The sequence below is a fragment of the Candoia aspera genome, chromosome 3, assembly GCF_035149785.1.
Source record: "Candoia aspera isolate rCanAsp1 chromosome 3, rCanAsp1.hap2, whole genome shotgun sequence".
NCBI classification, from domain to species: Eukaryota; Metazoa; Chordata; class Lepidosauria; order Squamata; family Boidae; genus Candoia; species Candoia aspera.
In genome coordinates, this window is record NC_086155.1 from 112,511,464 (window position 1) to 112,531,484 (window position 20,021).

Genomic DNA, 20,021 nt, shown 5'->3' on the forward strand with positions numbered 1-20,021 from the left:
TGTCTATGGGTCCATGGGTATGGGTGCTTTGGGTGCTTGTTTTAATCCTTGGTTTAATTATCTTCTTCCTCTGATCATGATCTACGTTGTGAGGCTCTTTTGTGCCTTGCAACGAGGTCATGACACACAAAGGCTATGGAGTGTTTGTATTTTATCCAAGGAAAAACAGGAAGTATAATTCAGAATGGGATGTTGGTGAATTATGTAAGCAAGTAATAGCTTTTGGGACAGGCTAAAATACAGTCCACCAGGTATGGATTTCAGTTAACTGACTACTAGGTCAGTAATCAATAATCACAGGCATTAGGAGTTGGTGACTTGCTTTTTTCTTTTTGCTTTATATCATGTCTTTGTATAAGCCTGAATGTAGGTTATTACAATCTATGATACTACATTGCAGCACTTGAAAGACTAACATATTTATAATTGTGTAGACATGCATGGATCATGGTCTGCTTCATCAGTTGTTTGAAGTATAATACTGAAAGAAGGAATGTGTATATATGTGTGTGTCATGGTCCCTGTTCCAATGTTCCTGAAAAACATTGTAACCTGTTCCCATGCCATGCTGGTGCTGACACAGGTTGCTGTACAGGAGGGGGCTGCTCCTGTTTCCTTGTACCAGGCTGCAATGTGAGGAGTGAAGAATGCATGTTTGGGTTACCTTGTCTGGTCAAGGACATTTCCCACAGATGGGCAGGAACCGTTAGGGGTACCTGCAGGGAATGGAATTGTACTGACTCTGGGGGGAGGGACTGGATACTGCCTGGGTTTTTACTTGGAGAAATCCCACACTTTTACTATTCTCAGCTTTGCTTGTGATCCTGCATACTATTCATTATTAAATCAGATATCCTTGAAAGCCTTGTGCGAGTCTGATAGTGATTTTGAATAGGCAATCATTACAGTGTGTGTGAGAGGGAGAGAGATAAATGCTTTTGTTTCGAGTATTTGGTTGATAACATGATTAAAAAAACTTGACCTGTACATTGTCCTGAAAAGATTTTTTGCTGAATTCTAATCATTATTTTGATTTAAAATAATTACAGCGCTGTCCAATAAGGTTATACAGTATGTGTTCAAGATCCCCCAAAACGCCCTTATTATATATGTCTTTTCTTAAGGAATTTGCATCTGAGAAGGCAAAGACCATCACAGCTGAGAATAAGTGGAAAGAGCAACTGCAGACACAGAAGCAAGAAATGTCCACTGTACAAGCCCAAATGCAGGCCACTAATCAGGAGCATCAGATGCAGATACAGCACTTGCAGGAAAAGGTTGGGAAGTTACTTATGTTATTTCATATGACTTGTTTTGGATCTTGTCAAGATATTAAATGAGAGGCTAGATTGAATGAGAAGGCTAGAAATCCATTTTTCCTGGCACTTGGGATTCTTCCCTGTTTTCTTCACTGCCTACCCTCTTCTTCTGTAGTGTTATAGCAACAAACATGGATGGAGAAACTTAGGTCTGGTGCACTAATAGTCTTAGGCATCCACAACCAGCCATGATGACAGCAAAGTGACAAAATGTGTCATATCACAATGGAAGCTCCACCCTTTGTACTTGTATTGCAGCATCATATGCTAGTATGTAAGGAGTGAAGTTTGCATTGTGACAGTGACACAGATTTCATTACAGTACTTATTTCCTTGCCCCTTGTTGAATACTGGGCACTGATGTTATATAATATGGTGCTATGGCAAATGTAAAACGTTTCTGAATGGCTCAGCATTACTAAATCATTAGTGGGGAAGTTACAAAAGATCAGTTCTAAACTATACATATCCAGAGCACTGGAATTGAACTGGGAAGCTGAGGATTGTTAAATATGACAAACATTTCATACTACAGTATAAAAAATTGGCTACTTCCCATAGACTGCAGAATTGTGTTTGTGAACTTCTTGGCAATGTTGGCAATGTAGTGAATATCAAAACAAAAATCACATTTACCTCCTTGAAAAGGATGGGACATGAAGATATAGAAGTGATATAGAAAACCTAGAAATGCTATTAATGATACCTGGATTTGCTTAAATAATACTTTAGGATTATTGTTGATTATAGTGGTTATTTTTATTGGTGAAACCAAGGCATTAAAATCTTTGGCAGTCACAGAGATTTTGGATGAAGCAAGAAGAAAAAACGTCTTGTGGATTAATACAAACATTTAATTATAAATAAGGGCCTTTGCTCAACTTCGTGTTGTGTGCCAGTTATGCCCTTTCCTGGAGCGAGAGGCCCTTCAAACAGTCACTCATGCCCTGGTCATCTCCCATATAGACTACTGTAATGTGCTTTACATGGGGCTACCCTTGAAGAATATCCGGAAGCTACAGTTGGTCCAGAACGCAGCTGCGTGGGCAATTTTAGGTACCCCAAGGTCGGCACATGCAACACCTTTGCTACGTGAGCTGCACTGGCTCCCAGTTTGCTTCCGGGTCCAATTCAAGGTGTTGGTTATCACCTTTAAAGCCCTACATGGCATGGGGCCAGGTCACCTGAGGGACCGCCTCACCCCCATTACATTGACCTGCCCCACCTGGTCATGCAGAGACGGCATGTTACAGACCCCATCTGTAAGAGAAATCCATCTGGTGGGGTCCAGGAAGCAGGCCTTCTCTGCAATAGCTCCCGCTTTCTGCAACATTCTTCCCCCAGAGGTGAGACAGACCCTGTCACTCCTGGACTTCCATAAAAAATTAAAAACCTGGTTCTGTCAGCATGCCTGGAGCAGGAAGGGGAACAGTCTTTCTTGGGGATGGCTAGTGCCCTAGAAGGGCCCTTTATACTCACGGATTGAGATACGATCTTAGCCATCTGGATTTTATTATGTCTTATATTTTTACTGTTTATTTATATTCATATTTATTGTATTTAATGGCACTGAATTTTAAACTTCGTTTTGTTGTAAACCGCCCAGAGTCCCCCCCACTTTGGAGATAGATGGGCAGTGATAAAATTTGATAGATAAAATAAATAAATAAATAAATATTTATATTTACTCTTACTGATGGAAGCAGCATATAAATTTAATAGGAACTTACTGGTAAAAGTTGCCAAAAAGAGTATTATGTGAAAGAATTTAGGAAAATACTATCCTATAAAATGGATCTGGGCACATACATAATTTCCAAGTCCCTTCAAGAATAGTTACCTTTCAAAAAAACTGTATTGGGATAAATTGTTCGCATTATAATCAAGCAGATTATGTTAAAACTTCCTACAAAATAGCAAACATATATATAAAGATGACATTTGACAAATTAATTATCACTAGTTTGTAAAAAAGTATACATCCCCTTTTGGAATTTCTGAAACTTCTCACATTTGCCACCCAGTGCTATTGAATATTCATGTGGGTCCTTCTCACATATAAAGAAATATCAGTGAACAAATAACAGCAAGGTTTTGTGCTTGTTTCATTATTTCATATCCAAAGTCATCCAATATGTGATATGCCAGTGTGAAAAAGTAATCTATTTAGGTTCAGTAATTACATCTTTTACACTGCTGTGTAGGAATTTTGACAAACTGTTTCAACTCAGTAACATCTGAGGATTTTCTATCCTGAACTTTAGCTTTGGCTAACAGAGAGATGACCTGTATAGGGAGGGGAAAAAAAGATTTAAGCTCCAGATACCCAGCAGTTGTGTAAGGCAGTTTATCAGTCATGAGGAAGTAAGAACAGAGTTTTTCTCTTTTTTACTTAAAATAGCAGAGTCCAAAAGTGATTTATATATATTTCTTGGACAGGTAGCTGTAATTGAATCACAATCACAAAAGGAGGATGCCATGCAGAAAACAACAGGAGTAAGTCAGGAGTACATTTCTGAAATAGAAAACCAAAGAAGCTTGACAGGAGTAGGATGCTTTCTCCCTTAGCAGCGAAGGTGCTAATAGGTACCCTTCAGGTCTTATTGCAGTCAGGAAGAGGCCAAGCAAAAGAAAAAAAAATAGAAATGAGACCTTTTAGGAAAAGAGAGCGTTCATTTAAACGTTCCTACACAATCTCTTCCCCCTGCCCCATATGTTAGTACAAAAATATCTAATTCTCCATGAACATTGTTCTGTGTGCATTGCAATCTGCACAATTCAGCTGGTTTATGGGAATTGTGGAGGGGGCTACCCCAAACTGCACAGTTTGCTCACTTTGTTTTGAGATGGCCTTTCAGCTTGCCATTTAATAATCAGAAATACAAAGTAGATTATGCCACAGGTAATAAGAAAAAGAAATCATATTTGCAGGAGGTAGTTTCCCCATATACCTACCCAACTAAATAACTCTCAGGACTTCCAAATGTTCATTTTTTTCAGATGTCTCCTGGACTTTGGCCAGAACAGAATAAATTTCTTCTTGTCCGGGACAGAAGCTAGAACAGCCTGTGCACATTATTATTATTATTATTATTATTATTATTATTATTATTATTATTAAAATTGTATTACTGCCCATCTCCCCCAAAAGAGGGACTCTGGGCAGCTTACAATAAAATCAAGCTACAACAATAAACATTAAAATCCCATAAAATCAAACACATTACAAATATAAAATGCAATAAATAAATATAAAATCCAAGAGGCTATAAAATTCCAAGCACATCCTCCTCTGGCTGCTAGCACATTTACTAGGGAAATGTTTGAGTGCCCACTGGCCACAAACAAAAATACTTATCCCATTAAGGCTGTGACCCTCTTCCTGCAGGTGCTGGCGCAAGTGAAGGAATATTTGGGGCATCTGAGACAAAGGTGATGTTCACTAGTTCGGCATTGTTTCTGATCTTTACAGACAGAGTTCCAGCAAAACAAAGCAAAACAAAACAAAGCCAGTTTAGTCTAGTGGTTAAGGCAATGGGCTAGAAACCAGGAGTCTGTGAGTTCTAGTTCCGCCTTAGGCACAAAAGCCGGCTGGGTGACCTTGGGCCAGTCACTCTCTCTCAGCTCAACTCACTTCACAGGGTGGTGGTTGTGGGGAAAATAGGAGGAAGGAGTCTTAGGTATGTTCGCCGCCTTGAGTTATTTATAAAAATAATAAAGGTGGGATAAAAAAACAAACTACCCAGTGCCATTGCATTGGAGGCAAACCAAAGTAGAGGGAGGCAAAAATTACTCAGAAAGATTTTTCTCAGCTACTGCCTAGGTGCCATTTGCCCATAAATCTTTCATCCAAGGACCTTTCATCTCCAAGACTTTAGAAGGGTGAACAGTCACGGGGATTCCTCTCCTGGCATGGATGGGCGTGCATGCATAGATCCAGCAATTACAAACATCCAGATTATTCATGTGGCAAAAGATGGTCTGGAGGAAAGGGTTTCCTTGTACTATGCTAAATCCATACAAAATTAAGAGGAGGGCCAGCATTTTTACACTACTCACAGCATGCAGTAACTTGGCTCTAGGAAATGTGGTGCCTAGCAGGACAAGCAACAGCCATAAACTAAGCCCCAGTTCCTGGCTGGAGGGCATTAAGGGAGCACTGAACAGACTTTGATCAGGTAGCTTTCCTTACCATGCTTTGGCAGCCGTGATAGCATTTTATTAAAGTGTAACACGCTTGGTTCTGTCCTGGGGTTTGACTACAAACTACAGAATAACTACAATCCCAGCAGCCTGAAATATTATAAAATCAAAGCAACAATAATAAAGCAGAAAAATGAGTTATCCCCCTCTCCCTCTAGTCCAGTGTCCAGACGGCACCTGCTTCATCCTCACTTCCTGTGGGTGAATCTGTCCCTTTGTAGCGCAAGGGGTGAGTCCAGGTGGGATGATGATCTTTGCAGCGCCCGGCAGTCTTGGCGATGAACAGCCCTTGTAAAGTTCCCTCCCACCTCAACTGGAGTGAGGTGTTTAATGCCCATATGGATCCAGTCCTCTGGTTTGGGTGGTAGCAGACACTTTCAGGGAAATCAGCTTCCCCAAGACCAGAGATAGGCTCTGATTGTAGAGTGTAATGGCCAGCACAAGACGTTCCAGAAAGGGGGCTGCCTGTGTGGCAGAGAGGCTGCCAAAGGTTCCAGCGAGAATAGTACCACAAGTGGCTTGATAGGCGACATGTGAAATCGCAGGGCGGAAGAGCATCTTAAAAGCTTCTTTAACAAGAGGAGCATCTAGAAAAGAAAAGAAGCAGAATCCAGAACTGCAAAAGGGGAGTGGATGGCATAAACACTTTTAAAGTTGTCCTGGGATCTCGTAAACAAGAGCTGTCAATGTTACAAAGGTTCTGTGTGGGCACAACACAGCAGGTTTTACTATCAGTTTGTATAACTAGATTGTAATTGTTACCATAGCTAACTGGAAAAAAATATTTTCTATATCTAATGTATTTTAAATGTTATTTTGAATGCTTTATTTTGAATGGTAAAATGCTTTTTAACATTGTTCGTCACCTGAAAGTGCAGGTGGCAATACAGATTTCTTTTAAAATAATTACAATTCTTTGAGAGCAGTTGGATGTCATAGTTAAAGACTCTGGGCTAGAAACTGCAAGGCTGTTCTGCCTTAGGCAGGAAACCAGCTGGATGACTTTGGGCCAGTCACTCTCTCTCAGCCCTAGAAGAAGGCAATAGCCAACTCCTTCCAAAAATGTTGCTAAGAATACTGCATGGAATTTTATTATATACTGTATATACATTCTGGGAAAGAACAGAAAAGGGAAAAGTTACATGTAAAATAAAATAAAAAGGATTAAAAAAAAACCCCTTTCATTGTCATATTCCTTCTTCAATTTTTTTTTCCTCCTCCTCAAGGATAGTTTGAAATTTGTGCAGACCAATTCCTTCCTTTTCTCATGTTCACAAAGATTTTTTTTTTCTTATCATGGCATAACTTTAATAAATTATAGAATACAAAATTTAAATGCTGGATTTTGAACACGCTTCCAATTCTCAATAAATTGGACACTAAACTGGATAAGTAAAACCTAGGTTCAATCTCAGAAAAACATTAGTTAGCTGGATTTTAGGTAACACTGTGCAAGAGTGATAAATGGTCTGAGCTAAAGTAGTTTAATAGGTTCATATTGGCATGCTGTGAGGATCATGGGTTCAGATATCCCGATGGCAAGAAATCTCTCTTGAAGCCCTTTAGGTTTCAGTAAAGATCCTCTTTATTTTCAGATACAGTCCCCTATCCATGCAAAGACTCAAGTAAAAAAGATTCCCCAATTTCCTCCTTTTCTTGCCCTGTCCTCCCGAAATTGAATATTTACAGCTGCTTTGGTTTTACAACGTAACTTCCAGCTGCATTCTTTGGTGTCCGTTTTCTGATAAGGCTCTAGCAACAACAGCCTGGCTCCAGCTCACTATGTCATTCAGTGATGTCTCTGGTTTCCAAAGCAGTAATTAGTGAACCCCCCTCCCTCTTTCACAACCCATGACAGAGAAGTCCCAGAAGTGATTTTATGGCTTCTGGGGCAAACCTCTGACACATGCCCTAGTTAGACCTATTTAAGGGATCTCTACTAAATTATTTGTGATATTTATTGGAACTAGCTATATGTTGTGGAGTTGGTAAAGGATTCATGCCTGCAATCTCACAACTCTTTGTGGCCCAAATCCTAAATCTCACTATAAGCATATCCTCCCCATGTCAGTTGATTCCGAGAGCACACAATGAAAGGTTAAAAAAAAGATCCCTGTTTCTAAAACCTGTTGTTTCCTAATTTAGAGAACATCTCTGCTGCTGCTGTTAGGATATACATATACAATATATATGCATATTGTCCTGGGCCATCATATTGAGATGTAAATAACAGTTGGGAGCTGTTCTCATGTTCTTTTTAATTGATTTTCAGATTCAAACACTACAAGAACAGCTGGAGAATGGCTCTAATGCCCAGCTTGCTCGTTTGCAGCAAGAAAATTGCATTCTCAGAGATGCTTTAAACCAAGCAACAAGCCAGACTGAAAGCAAGTAAGATGGGAAGTATTACTGTAGAATTATGAGAGGTCAAAGGAGTTAGAAGGATAAATTTAAATTTATAAATGTCTTTTTAAATATGTCCCTATAAGAGACCTTCAAAGCAAACTCAAAACCAATTTAATTAACTACTGTGCCATAAAAAGAACAGGGAAAAATAGAAAGGGCAATCCTGTTTTTCTGGATGGAGTATAGAAGGATGGATTTCTTAATACTGGCCTCCTGTTTAAGGCATATAGCTAATTAAATCTGTTTTGACTCACCTAGGAGGCCTAGGTGGGACACATTTAGGTGAATTATGCAGTTCGTACATATTGTTTATTGTGAAGTACATGAGTTGACTATTATGTTAATACTGAGGACTAATTTCTCTGATGGAATTCTGAGCTAAACATTCAGATAATATAATTTAAACCTTTATTCATGATTTAGTGATTCATGAATAATTGGGGATCAAAAATGCATATGTTTCAAGAAATCTTAGTAAATCTGTTATCTATGGATAGTCCTCAACCTACAACCATTCATTTAGCGACCGTTCAAAGTTACGACGGCACTGAACGAATGGTAGTTACGACCGGTCCCTGAAGTTACAGCCATCCCAGCACCCCTGCGGCCGTGATCACAATCTAGGCACTTGGCAACCAGTTCATACTTATGACTGGTTTCAGCACCCCGTGATCATGTGATTGCGATTTGCAACTTCCCTGCCGGCTTTCCCAGAAAGTCAGTGGAGAAGCTGGCAGGGAAGGTCGCAAGTCGCTGGGTAAATCTCCCCCACCTGCGTACCCTCCCCCAGCCCCTCTGCACTCGTGCCATGCCAGCCACTCACACACAAGCCTCCCCAACCCTTGCCACACCTCTCTCATATCCCCCTTGCACACCCTCCCTGACCCTCATGGCACCTCCCCATGCATCCCCTTGCTCCCTCCCCCACTTGGCAGCAGCCACTTACCTGCCCAGCCTGGGACTTGCAACTTCCTGCCAGCTTCCCCATTGACTTTGGTTGTGGGAAGCTGGCAGGAAGTTGCATCATCTAACAGTTGTGGGGTTTGGTTAATGACAGCAACTGTGACTACAGGGATTACGTCAGAAGAGATGTGGTTGCGCTTTACGACTGCATTGCTTAGCGATGGAAATTCCAGTCCTAATTGCCGTCGTAAGATGAGGAGTACTTGTATAGTCAAGTCACAATGGCATGTTTTAAAATTATACTGAAGCCAACCTAATGCAACCTATATTTCTTATTCTTTTTTAATTTAGGCAAAATACTGAATTAGCTAAATTGCGTCAGGAATATAATAAACTAAGTAAAGAGTTGACTGAAAAGATGGAGGTTTTACAACAGGTAGAGGAACAGAAGAGGATCCTGGAGGTGAAGGCTGTTGCTTATGAAGAACAAATCCACCAGTTGCAGGTCAGTAATTTGCATTTTCCATCTGTATTAACCAAAAAGTTGCTTTTTTTACATAGGTGAGAATTATTTTTGTTGTAACGACTGTCACAAATTCAGAGGCTTTGGGATCTATTTCTCATTGTGGCTGTGGCTGTTCAGCCTGTTGGGGTCAGGGATGTTATTGTTGGTCTTAGATGGGGCTGCACTTCCCCATTCAAAGTTGTTGTGTAGCTTGGGGTTTCTTCTGCACTTACAGCTATTGCTCAAAGAACAGGTGGCAGCTGGGGAAAGGAAGACCTTTGCACAGATTCGGGTGCTGCATTGATAGAAGAAGATGGAAAAGAGAGAGGGGGGGAAAAAGTAGGGTGGGGTGGGGTGGGAGAGTGTCTCCCTCACCCTCTGCCTCCCTTGCCAAACTGCCTACCCTGCTCATTCACTCTGTGAGCTCATTCTTTGAAAACCGTGTTCCTTATGTGCTCCCAAGAGCTTCCTCAGCTAGGTCAGCAAGAGTAATGCTCCAATCAGATACAGTTTCTCTCAGGAAACTTTCAGCAGTAAATTTGACAGCGTTCAGGAACATTTAGCAGTCAGTTAGCAATCAGCAGGAGCAGCAAACCGTCAGTTTTTCCTTTCCATGGCTTTCCTTTCTCTTGTTGCCTCTTCCACCTCTCTTGACAAACTCCTGTTTGCTTTCTCTCTTCATGCACTCAGTGACACAATATAATGTTAGGGTAATTCCTTTATTAGGACCAGTTAAATTAAGGGTGTATGCACAAGTTTTCAAGTTCTCCAGAATTATTTTTCAGGTAGATGTTACAGAAATATTGGGAATAGGAAGAAATTTTTTAAAATAGGCTGGATATTTGAAGCCACAATGTCTGTATTTTCAGGTAAGTACAGAGAAGCAAACCACACAAAAAATGCAGGCAATTTAGGTGCTGTTTTCATAAGGGGCAAAGGAAATAGCAGTTCTTCCCAACTCTGAAAACTCAGTGAAACCCCAGTCAGTTGTCTGCCAACAACCATGCATAGCCCTTACATGAACAAAGCCAGAGAGTAAGTTTTGGGTTTTGTACTAGGTTGAAGTGACACCAAACTGTATTTTGAAACCCAATAACTGACTCTGGTTGGAAGGGATTAGACTGTCAAAACATGTTGTTCCTGTTTTAGACTGTATTTGTCCTAACAGCCAGGAACCACGCTGAGACAAGGAATAGGTCTCTAGTGTTTTATTACTGCTACATAACAGAGAATCCTAACAAACTGAAGAAGCGTGGGAAAAACCCAGACATATAAACCCCAAAGACTAAGGCGGGCCCGATCTGTGTCTCTTTGAATGGCCACCTAATTCCTCAGTACTACGCATGCACTTTACAGCCTGGATGGGAGCCCCCTGCTCGCCATCCTTACTCATGATAGTATTAAAATTTCATCTTATGAAGGCAGGATCAAAACTATGGTGAACTCTGTCATCACAGCAAGAGATTTGTGGAACACAAAGGCATTCCTATACAGAAATGTTATATTAAATGCAGGTGCTCTGCTTTGCTTTAATGTTAAAAAATCCATGTATGCTTCATATATGCCAAGTTTCATTACAGAAGCGCTATACATGTAGTCAGGTGTGAAGCTATCTCGGTTCACAGATGATTTAGCAAGCATGGCAATAGTGATTTCTGGTGATATGCACAATTTGTCTATCTACTAGATAAGCAGTTTTTAAAGGACAACTGTAGCTGTATATGTACAGGCCTGCTTTTAATTTCTGCCCTTATCTGAATTTCCTTCATGCAGATATCCCAGAAAGAAAGTGAAGCCCCATTACAGAAGAGCTTGGATGAGGTCAGGGAAGAACTCTGCAAATCTCAGGCCACTTATCAAAGCTTGCAGACAGAGCTGGAAAAGACAAAAGAGCAGCAGTTCAATTTTGCTGGTGAGAAATCATACACAAAATTGCAGTGATAGGGGATATCTGTTTCCATTATGAAAAAAAAACAATTTAAGCTTTAGTTCTACTTCTGCAGCTCAATTAATATTTTTTAACAGAAAATAAATAAAATTGTGTCTATCAGTGGGCATCCTACTGTCTTGCATAAAATGAAAAAAAAATGTAGATTTCAGTACCTTTTCCTTATTGTGAATAAAATTTTAGCTGAATTCTGTCCTTTGAATTTCAGGTGCACCTCTAAATAAGTGGCTTTTCAGGAATAGACGATGGTTTTAATGTTTAATGTACATAATATGGTGGAATGGTGAGAATTAAATATTCCTTTGTATGACAGAAAAGAGAAAGTCCGGGTGTGTGTTAGACAAAGGTGCAGTCATGGTTAATATCTACTGGCTCCCCCAAAACGGTGTATTTTAAAGAGTTAACCCCTTTATTTAAGAGTATGCGGTTGTTGTCCAACAGCCTTTTACTGGTTTATTACAGGTTATACTGCTAAAGGGGGTAGGGCCACGTAAAGACCATAAATAAATGTTTATATTTTGATTAAGTATTTAACTACCCCATTTTAATGCACACAGACACATACACATAATTATAGTGATTCCTGTCTCCTTGCATCTAACGGGTTTAAAAAATAAATTAAGTATGTGAGCAAAAAAATGAAAACCTTCCATATACAGACAAACAAAAAGACATGAAAGAACCAACACATTTGTGGACAAAAAATCTAAACAGATGTAAGATCATATTCTATTAGGCCAAGATACAGAGCTCCTTCATATATATTACCTTTGGAACAAACAAAAAGACATGGGATGGTAACTCAACATCAAACACTGAGTTGCTATAAAACTGTTTCCTGGTAAGGATGAAAAGGAAAACTATAGGCAACAAGAGGAGTGAGGCAACTATATTATTAGTTTATGTAATATTGAACCCACTTAAAAGAACTTTTCATTGTTAAAAATCATGAAATAGCTAGAACACTAGAGTACAGAACATTATGAAGGAAACAAAGATACAATAGCAGAAAATTCATAAAAGCCTGAATGGACAGATACATCTTAAAATGTTACCTAAAACTCAGAAGGCTGAGCACCAAGCATAACTGAACTGGGAGGGAATTCCACTTCTGTTGTACTTATATTTTGAGCAAATCTGGCAAATATACATCTCAGGAGAGCATCCCTACAAGATCTTCATTGGTGGATAGATCACAATGACATCATAACACTAATGTCTATTATAGGTTCTATCAGATATCTGGGTGGGTAAGGACAGATTTTCTCACCTGCTTCTATTGATATTAGACTCTACCTCATTTACATACAGATTCTCTCTCTCTCTCTCTCTCTCTCTACACACACAAACACACACACACACACATGTAGCTGCCATTATTTCTAATTTGATTCTAATTCTATTTTTTATGGAGCATTAAAGAAAATATATTAAATCCTGCCAAATGCAGAAAAAGAAAAAACACAGATACTATAGAATACTAATAGTGCCTCCACCTATATGTTTGTGGTTTAAATCCATTTGCTGATCTTTATGTTTGTATTATATGTGCAAACATGTGCGTGAAGATTTTTTATATTTTACATTAGAGTATATGCACAGTATTGTTATTGCATATCAGTGATATTTGCTTGAAGGTACACATACTGTAAGTATACCTCTCTTTTCATGGACAGATTCCAAGCAGAGGTTGATCAACCCTCTGTTGAAGGTGCTTTAATATGGACTCTTACTGAGCAGGAGATTGGATATGATGACTTTAACAGCACTATAAGAATATTGAAATCCATGTTTTTACTAACATTTTGACCATTTTTCATTCTTTAACAGAACTTCAGTCTAAACTATTGTGCTCTGAAATGGAGGTGAAGAGAAGTGTAGAAGAATGTAATAATCTTCACCTTAAATTATCAGAAGCAATTTCCATAAACCTCCATCTTGAAGAAAGGATTAAATCAATTGAAGCCCTTCTGGAGGCAAACCAAATGAGAGAAGTGGAAAAAAACAAAGATATACAGGTCAGAGTCCTCAAGTGGTCTTTCTAGCCAGCCTCTCATTTTAATAACTTTGCCTTTCACTCAGTGGGACAGTTTATGATCATCATTCTGGCACTGTGATAATATTACCTATTATGTCACTTGGTATATTTTGGAACCTAATATAATCTTCTTACTTTTTTCCTATTTTAGGAAGCAAACAAAGCAGAAATGAGCCTCCTTCTGTTAAGGTAAGGCTGGTGACTTTTAAAATACTGAATTTTGCTATTGATAAACAACTGCAGTTTTGCAAGGATATTGTAAATACTTGTCTCAAATCTTTGCATGTCCTGAATCTTTGCTACCCACACCAAATTTTATAGTTAAGGTGAGGTACACGTTAAATGGTGGTGAATTAAGACCCTCAACAAAAACCACAAAAAACTTATTGCAGTATGGTTACAGTAAAGATTTATTACTTATTTGCAGCAGTATGGTAGTGTCTTTATATCAGTGTGTGGAGAATGGGAAAGGGAGAAATAAACTGGATGAATTTGAACTCTTGCCATAAGAAGGCAAATACAGTTTAATAAACATTGCTGAATCCATGTGATGTGAAACTTTGAAGGATATAATTTATATATAATGAGTAGATAAAACGGAAGGAATGGAAGAGTAACACTATATACCTGCATACTAAATGTACCTTTGTACACCAAATCCATACATTTGTACATGAAGGTTTACTTGCATCATACCAAAAGGAAGGGAAAATAACTGAAAGAATCTGCTACAGACTGAAAAGCCAGCAGACGACTTGGATGATGCCTTCCTAAATCAGATTAGCAAAGATTCATAGAGGAGAAGCATAGTAGTAATAGGAAATCTGAATCACACTATTATCTGTTGAAATTGAAGTTCTGCCAAGAACAGAATAATACATTCCTGCCTTGATTTAATGATAATTTTATTTTTCGGAAGGTGGATGATAAGTCAAAAAGACTAGTTATCCAGATTGCTACTTTGCTACTATGAACTAACTGCTTAATGAGGTGAAAGTAATGAAAACCTGGGCTAGAAGTGATTACATTATCTTGGAATGCACTGTAGAACCACAAGATCACAAGAACACTGTTTTAAATAACTAAGAAAATAATAGATGGAGTTTCATGGTTTGAAAAAAAAAGGAGAGTTCAAAATTGGTTACAGTATGTTGAAGGCATTATCATAAACAATTTAAATTAACAGAAAAATGGGAGACATTTTAGAAGCTGAGCTTAACTGATAACTCCAATAAATAAAAGTCATTTGAACTGGAAGGAAGAGTGAATAACCAAGAACAAATTTTCTTAAGTAGCCACATTTGAGCTTTAACATTCTGACATTTTCTTTGAGAAAAGGTAAATGTTAGGAGACTGGAGGTAGGCATGTAGGCATGTACTGTCTTTTTCTTCAAAAGAGTGGGGGAAAATAATAATCCACTAACTTGATAGTAGCCAGGAAAGCACATACAAAACTAAACAGTCTATGAACTATTTGGAGAAAAAATTAAGTGAACCAACACAAATTTCTCAAAGCAAGTAATGTTGAAGTAACTTTATATCTTGCTTTGATAGTTGCTAGCTTGTGGTGGTAAGATAACGATTTTAGCAGAACTCTTAACAGTGCCATATCTTGTGGGGAGGAGTAAGTTAACCATGAAACCTATGTCCTGTGCTCTTATTTCTAGTTATGCCTCTGAAGGTAGAAATTCACTTGTGACTGTAAGCTGAATCTAGAATGTCCATGATTTCATAATATTTAATGAATCCATATTTACATATAAAAAAGTATAATAGTTTCATACCTTCAGAACCAATATATTTTGTGAATTAATTTATATTTTCTGTCTCTACGCAATGAGCATGGCACAATTAAGCAGCAATACAAAATATTACCATCTAATACATTTCTTAAAGGAGACAAACAAGGCTTTTTTGCAAGCCTCTGATTCTCATGGTTCTATTTCAGTCTGCTCTAATTGTAAATACAGGAACATAGTAATAGCCCTCACAAAAATATACAGTATGTTAGGATTTAATAGGGGCAAATGGAAATACCTACATTTGGACAGGTAAAACCCAAGTGTGAGTATAGGATGGGGTACCTTAGTGAATCAGAAGCTGAATGTGAGCCAACAGTATGATGGAAATGCAGAAAAAGCAAATGCAAACCTAGACTGCATCAACACTAGTGTCAAGACTAAGAAAAGTCATCATTCCTTGCTCTTCTGCTTGGCCAGACTGCATTAAAATATTGTGTACAGTTCATGGCTTCACATTTTAAGAAGGATGCTAACAAACTGGAATGTGTCCACTGGAGTACAGTCAAGATGATAGGCACTTAGAAGGGAAAACCTACTATTGGGTTTTTGGGCACTGGGTATTTTTCACCAGGAGAAGAAAAGACTGGGGGTAGTCCTTCATTCTGCTGGCAGTAGGAAAGCCCACAGGGACTACATTGCTGAAAATACACAGAGGAACTCAATTGCCATCCTTAAATTTGTTAAGATGGCCGCTATATAACTACAGCATTCAAATTATTCAAAACCAAGCCAATAACACAACTTCTGTATGGTTCCCAGCTAGGCCTCTTCCCCTTGCACCATTAGAACTTGTACAATCCAAATTTCTAAGATCAGCACTTCATGTTCCAAATTGTGCCTCTAATGCCACCCTGCGACTAGAGGCAGGCTTCACGAAAGTGGAAGATAGAGTGTGGGTGACAATACTCACCTATTGGCTCAGACTATGCCTTGTTCCCCTTAGCCTTGCTCTGTTAACTATGAGGGATGATTTTCAGTCCGCATGGAAACAGGCAGTGGCAACTAAAATCTCATCCTTGGGCTTCTCTCCAGGTGTTCTACTCAGCATGGGATATGACCAGGCTAAAGCACTCATTAAACAGCATGTAGCAGACACAGAGCGCCAATTGGATTTAGCCAGGCCCCCAATCTTTATTAATCAGTGAATCCAGCAGGTACTCTGCCTCCCTTATGGCATACCTAACTAAACTTGAATATGCCTTCCCTCAGCTGTCCTTGAAGGCAGGTAGATTCCTTACCCAGAGAGATATGTGTGCCCTATCTGGACACAAAGAAACAACAGAGCACATGCTTCTCCAGTGCCTACAGAGACAGTTGTACAAGCCTCATCTCACCATTACTGCATAAATACCCAGGGCGCTCAGGACAATTCTGCACCTCCCTGCTGCTGTCTGATACCCTGCTACAATATACAATGTTGCCAGGTTCTGCACAGCAGCGCTCAAAATTCATAGGAAGATTACCTGTGCCATAAACTAGACTTAATGAGCACCTAGTTTGCATTTTTTTGCTAATAAATTTATTGAAGTTTTAGTAGATATAATAAAAACAAATACAAACTCAACTAAAAGATTAAAGAAAAATAAGAAAAGTTGAAAAAATGCGAGAGAAAGAAAGAAAAAAGAAGAAAAAAGAAAAAGGAAAAAGAAACAAAGACAATAATAAAGAAGCTTTCCAACCTTCATCACACCAAGTATAAGCTAACATAATAACTCTTCATCCTCTTTTAAAATTACAGACAAAAAACTCTTCTTCCCATAACCTAACTCACATTTATGTGCAATCCAAAAATCTTTATCTTTTCAGTTCTAGCTCAGCAAAAATTCCATTAGAAGCTACCAGAAATATCAAACATATAATTTATCCCTGATCAAATAGTTCAACTCTATACTCCTTCCTTTTGCACTCCACAGTCTTGGCCTTTAATTCGTTCCAAAGGTGTTGCAGGATTTGATCTTTCATCAATCTTTGGCATTCCAAAAATTCTTCAGATCCTTTTCCAAGATACTTCATAAATGCAGTAAGGAGGCACCATCCAGGATTTCTTGTCACAACTGCTCCTTATCCAAGTCCTTTTCTTGATTTGTCTTTTGTAGTTCCATTTTAGTAATCTTTTCAGTTTTATTATATTCCATTCTTAGCAGTTCTATTATATCTGTGTCAGGTGTAAGTTGCTTTTTAAAATCTCCCTTAACATCTTCTAGAGGTTTAACCATGCTTTCTAAGATATTAATTATTAATATCTCAGTCCATTTTTTGAAGAACACTTTAAGTAACTCAAAAGTTATACCAGGGTTGGCCATTTTAAAACCCAAGTTTAAACCTTGATAGATGCACTTTCCTTTTTTGTGTGTCTTTCTGCCTGGTCCTTTAGTCCCCTCTAGTGTCCATTTGCAACATTCAAAGAATTGTAGTTTATTTATTTATTTATCATATTTTTATCACCGCCCACCTCCCCCACATGGGGGATCCTGGGCAGTTCACAGTAAAAACAATTTAGAATTCAATAAAATTATAAATAATACTAATATTTCAATAAATATAAAATACAATATAAAATACAATAAAATCCAAATAAGGGTAGATCAAATTCAGCCCATAAGGAATAAGGCTGGTCCCTGCAGGGCTAGGGAACTAACCAGCCCCAGGAATGGTTCTTCCTCTTCCCACTCCAGGCATGGTGACAAAACCAGGTTTTCAGCTGTTTTCTGAAGTCCAGAAGAGACGGGGGTAACCGCATTTCCGGGGGAAGGATGTTCCAAAGGGTGGGAGCTAGTGCAGAGAAGGCTCACCTCCTGGACCCCGCCAGATGGAATTCTCTTGCAGACGGGGTCCATAGCATGCCCTCTCTGCATGACTGGGTGGGACGGGTTGATGTGACGGGGATGAGATGGTCCCTTAGGTAACCTGGACCCATGTCCTTTAAAGGTGATAACCAACACCTTGAATTGGAACTGGAAGCAAACTGGCACCCAATGCAGCTCGCCGAGCAGTGGAGTTATATGTGTCTTGAAGCACCTAAAATCATCCACGCAGCCGCATTTTGGACCAGCTGTAGCTTCCGGATACTCTTCAAGGGTAGCCCCATGTAGAGTGCATTACAGTAAATCTATATGGGAGATGACCAGGGCATGAGTGACTGTTCGAAGGGCCTCTCGCTCCAGGAAGGGGCGTAACTAATACGGTCCCGTTTCAGTCATTTCCCACAGATGTATTACTTAATTATATACTTGTTCTTCAAATCTTACAGCAAAAGTACAAGCATTCCAGATTCCTCTGGTCTCCTAGTCTGTTGAACTGTCTTAAATCAAAATCTTTTTTTTCTACTTTTTGCCAATTATATATTGTTTTTAAACTCTTAAGTCTCTATTTAAAATTCCTCGTATCAAAGAAAGAAGATAAAACTCACCAGGTGTCAAACTTGGCATTTTGAAGGTCTCTAATATCCATTGACTGTCCCCACCCTCCTACACTGATCTATGACTATAATAAAGATATACATACAAGACTGCAGGAAGATGTGATAGCTGTCTTCAAAGATCTGAAAAAAGTCATACAAAAGATGGGTGTAGTGAATGGAATTCCTTTGCCAGCTGACAGAACTCAGATATGCCCAGTGTAGATCCTCTCAAGCAGTCTTTCACCACTCTACATCTGCATGAGAAACAATTGACAAGATTCATCAAGAGAAGAGATTGGTCTATTAGACTTGCTAAGTATGAACTGTTGAAAACCTGTCACTTGCAGATTTTCTGGCAAGCTCTGGATGAATATATGGATCTCCTTGATGGGACCACTGGATTTGCTGTTTCTGTTGGGAAATTTGTCTGTCATGGAGTCAGTTTCACATATCTACTTAAAATAGTGGATTAGGCAGAGTTTAATCTGTGTCCTGCTAGTAGAGTACCATCCTCTAATGGGAGGATTCCCAATATTTTTAGAGCCCTACCCCATTTTTGCCTTGCTAGTCAAGGCCTTTGGGGGGAGATTTTGAGGGTCTTCTGGCCCCCATACCTGATGTGTTGTTGGTGAGGTTGGATGGAGCCCCCAGACAGAGCGGTGGGAAGCGGCACGCCTTGGTGGGCCTCTGCGACTTGGTAGACCTCAGCAGTGCAGCAGCTCCTCTGCTGGAACCCCCTTCTCTGCCTGAGCCCCCTCCTTTGCCAGAGTCCCTCAGACAAAGTGGTGGGGAGGATAAGCCTCAGCAGCGTGGCGCAGCAAACCTTGGCAGCTTGGTAGATTTTAATGACGAGGTGAGCCGCAGTGCAACAGTTTGGCCCCAGCAACGCACAGACTTTGGCGGCATGACCAGTGGCATGGTGAACCTTGTGCAGCAGACCGGCCTTGGCTGCACAATGGACCTTGGCAGTGTGGCCAGTGGCATGGCGAGCCCAGTGGCAGACCAGCCTTGGCGGCACAACAAACCTTGATGGCGCAATGAGCTGCAGTGCGGCAGATCAACCTCGGTGGTGCGACGAGCTTGGGCAGCACAGCAAGCCTCACAGTGGCAGATCAGCTCAGTGCCGCAATGAAGTTTGCGGCGCAGTAGGCCTTGGTGTGGTAGGCCTCAGCAGTGGGGGGTGGCGAACCCTGGTGGCTTTTAGACCCTGCTACCAATCTGTAACTTTGGGGGGACTACCTAAGGTCTCTGGGCCTTTATGCCAATGCCAATGTTGGGGGAACTTCCTGGGGTATTTTGGCCCTCTTGTTTTGAAGTCCCTGGAACAGCTGGATGGCATGTGGTGTGGAGCCTGGAACTGAGGACAGGTCATCCCCAGATACGGTGGGGGCTATTAGGGTCCCTCCAGTGCGAATGGGGTACTCCCTCCCAAGTGTGAGAGATGAGGGAGGGAGTCTGGGTTTGAACGGTTGTATGTGAGAACACTCACCTCCTGAG

The 20,021-nt window shown here is 39.8% G+C and overlaps 1 protein-coding gene across 2 annotated transcripts in view; it reads left to right on the forward strand.

Moving 5' to 3' along the window:
• The window catches only part of RRBP1 (ribosome binding protein 1), a 76,851-nt gene that overhangs the window by 28,010 nt on the left and 28,820 nt on the right, over positions 1-20,021 (forward strand). For both annotated transcript variants that reach the window (XM_063298625.1, XM_063298626.1), the window contains exons 4-9: positions 1,125-1,277; positions 7,795-7,913; positions 9,183-9,336; positions 11,110-11,248; positions 13,115-13,302; positions 13,474-13,511. In XM_063298625.1, coding sequence (XP_063154695.1) covers positions 1,125-1,277; positions 7,795-7,913; positions 9,183-9,336; positions 11,110-11,248; positions 13,115-13,302; positions 13,474-13,511 — 791 coding nt within the window. The remainder of the gene's footprint in view (positions 1-1,124; positions 1,278-7,794; positions 7,914-9,182; positions 9,337-11,109; positions 11,249-13,114; positions 13,303-13,473; positions 13,512-20,021) is intronic.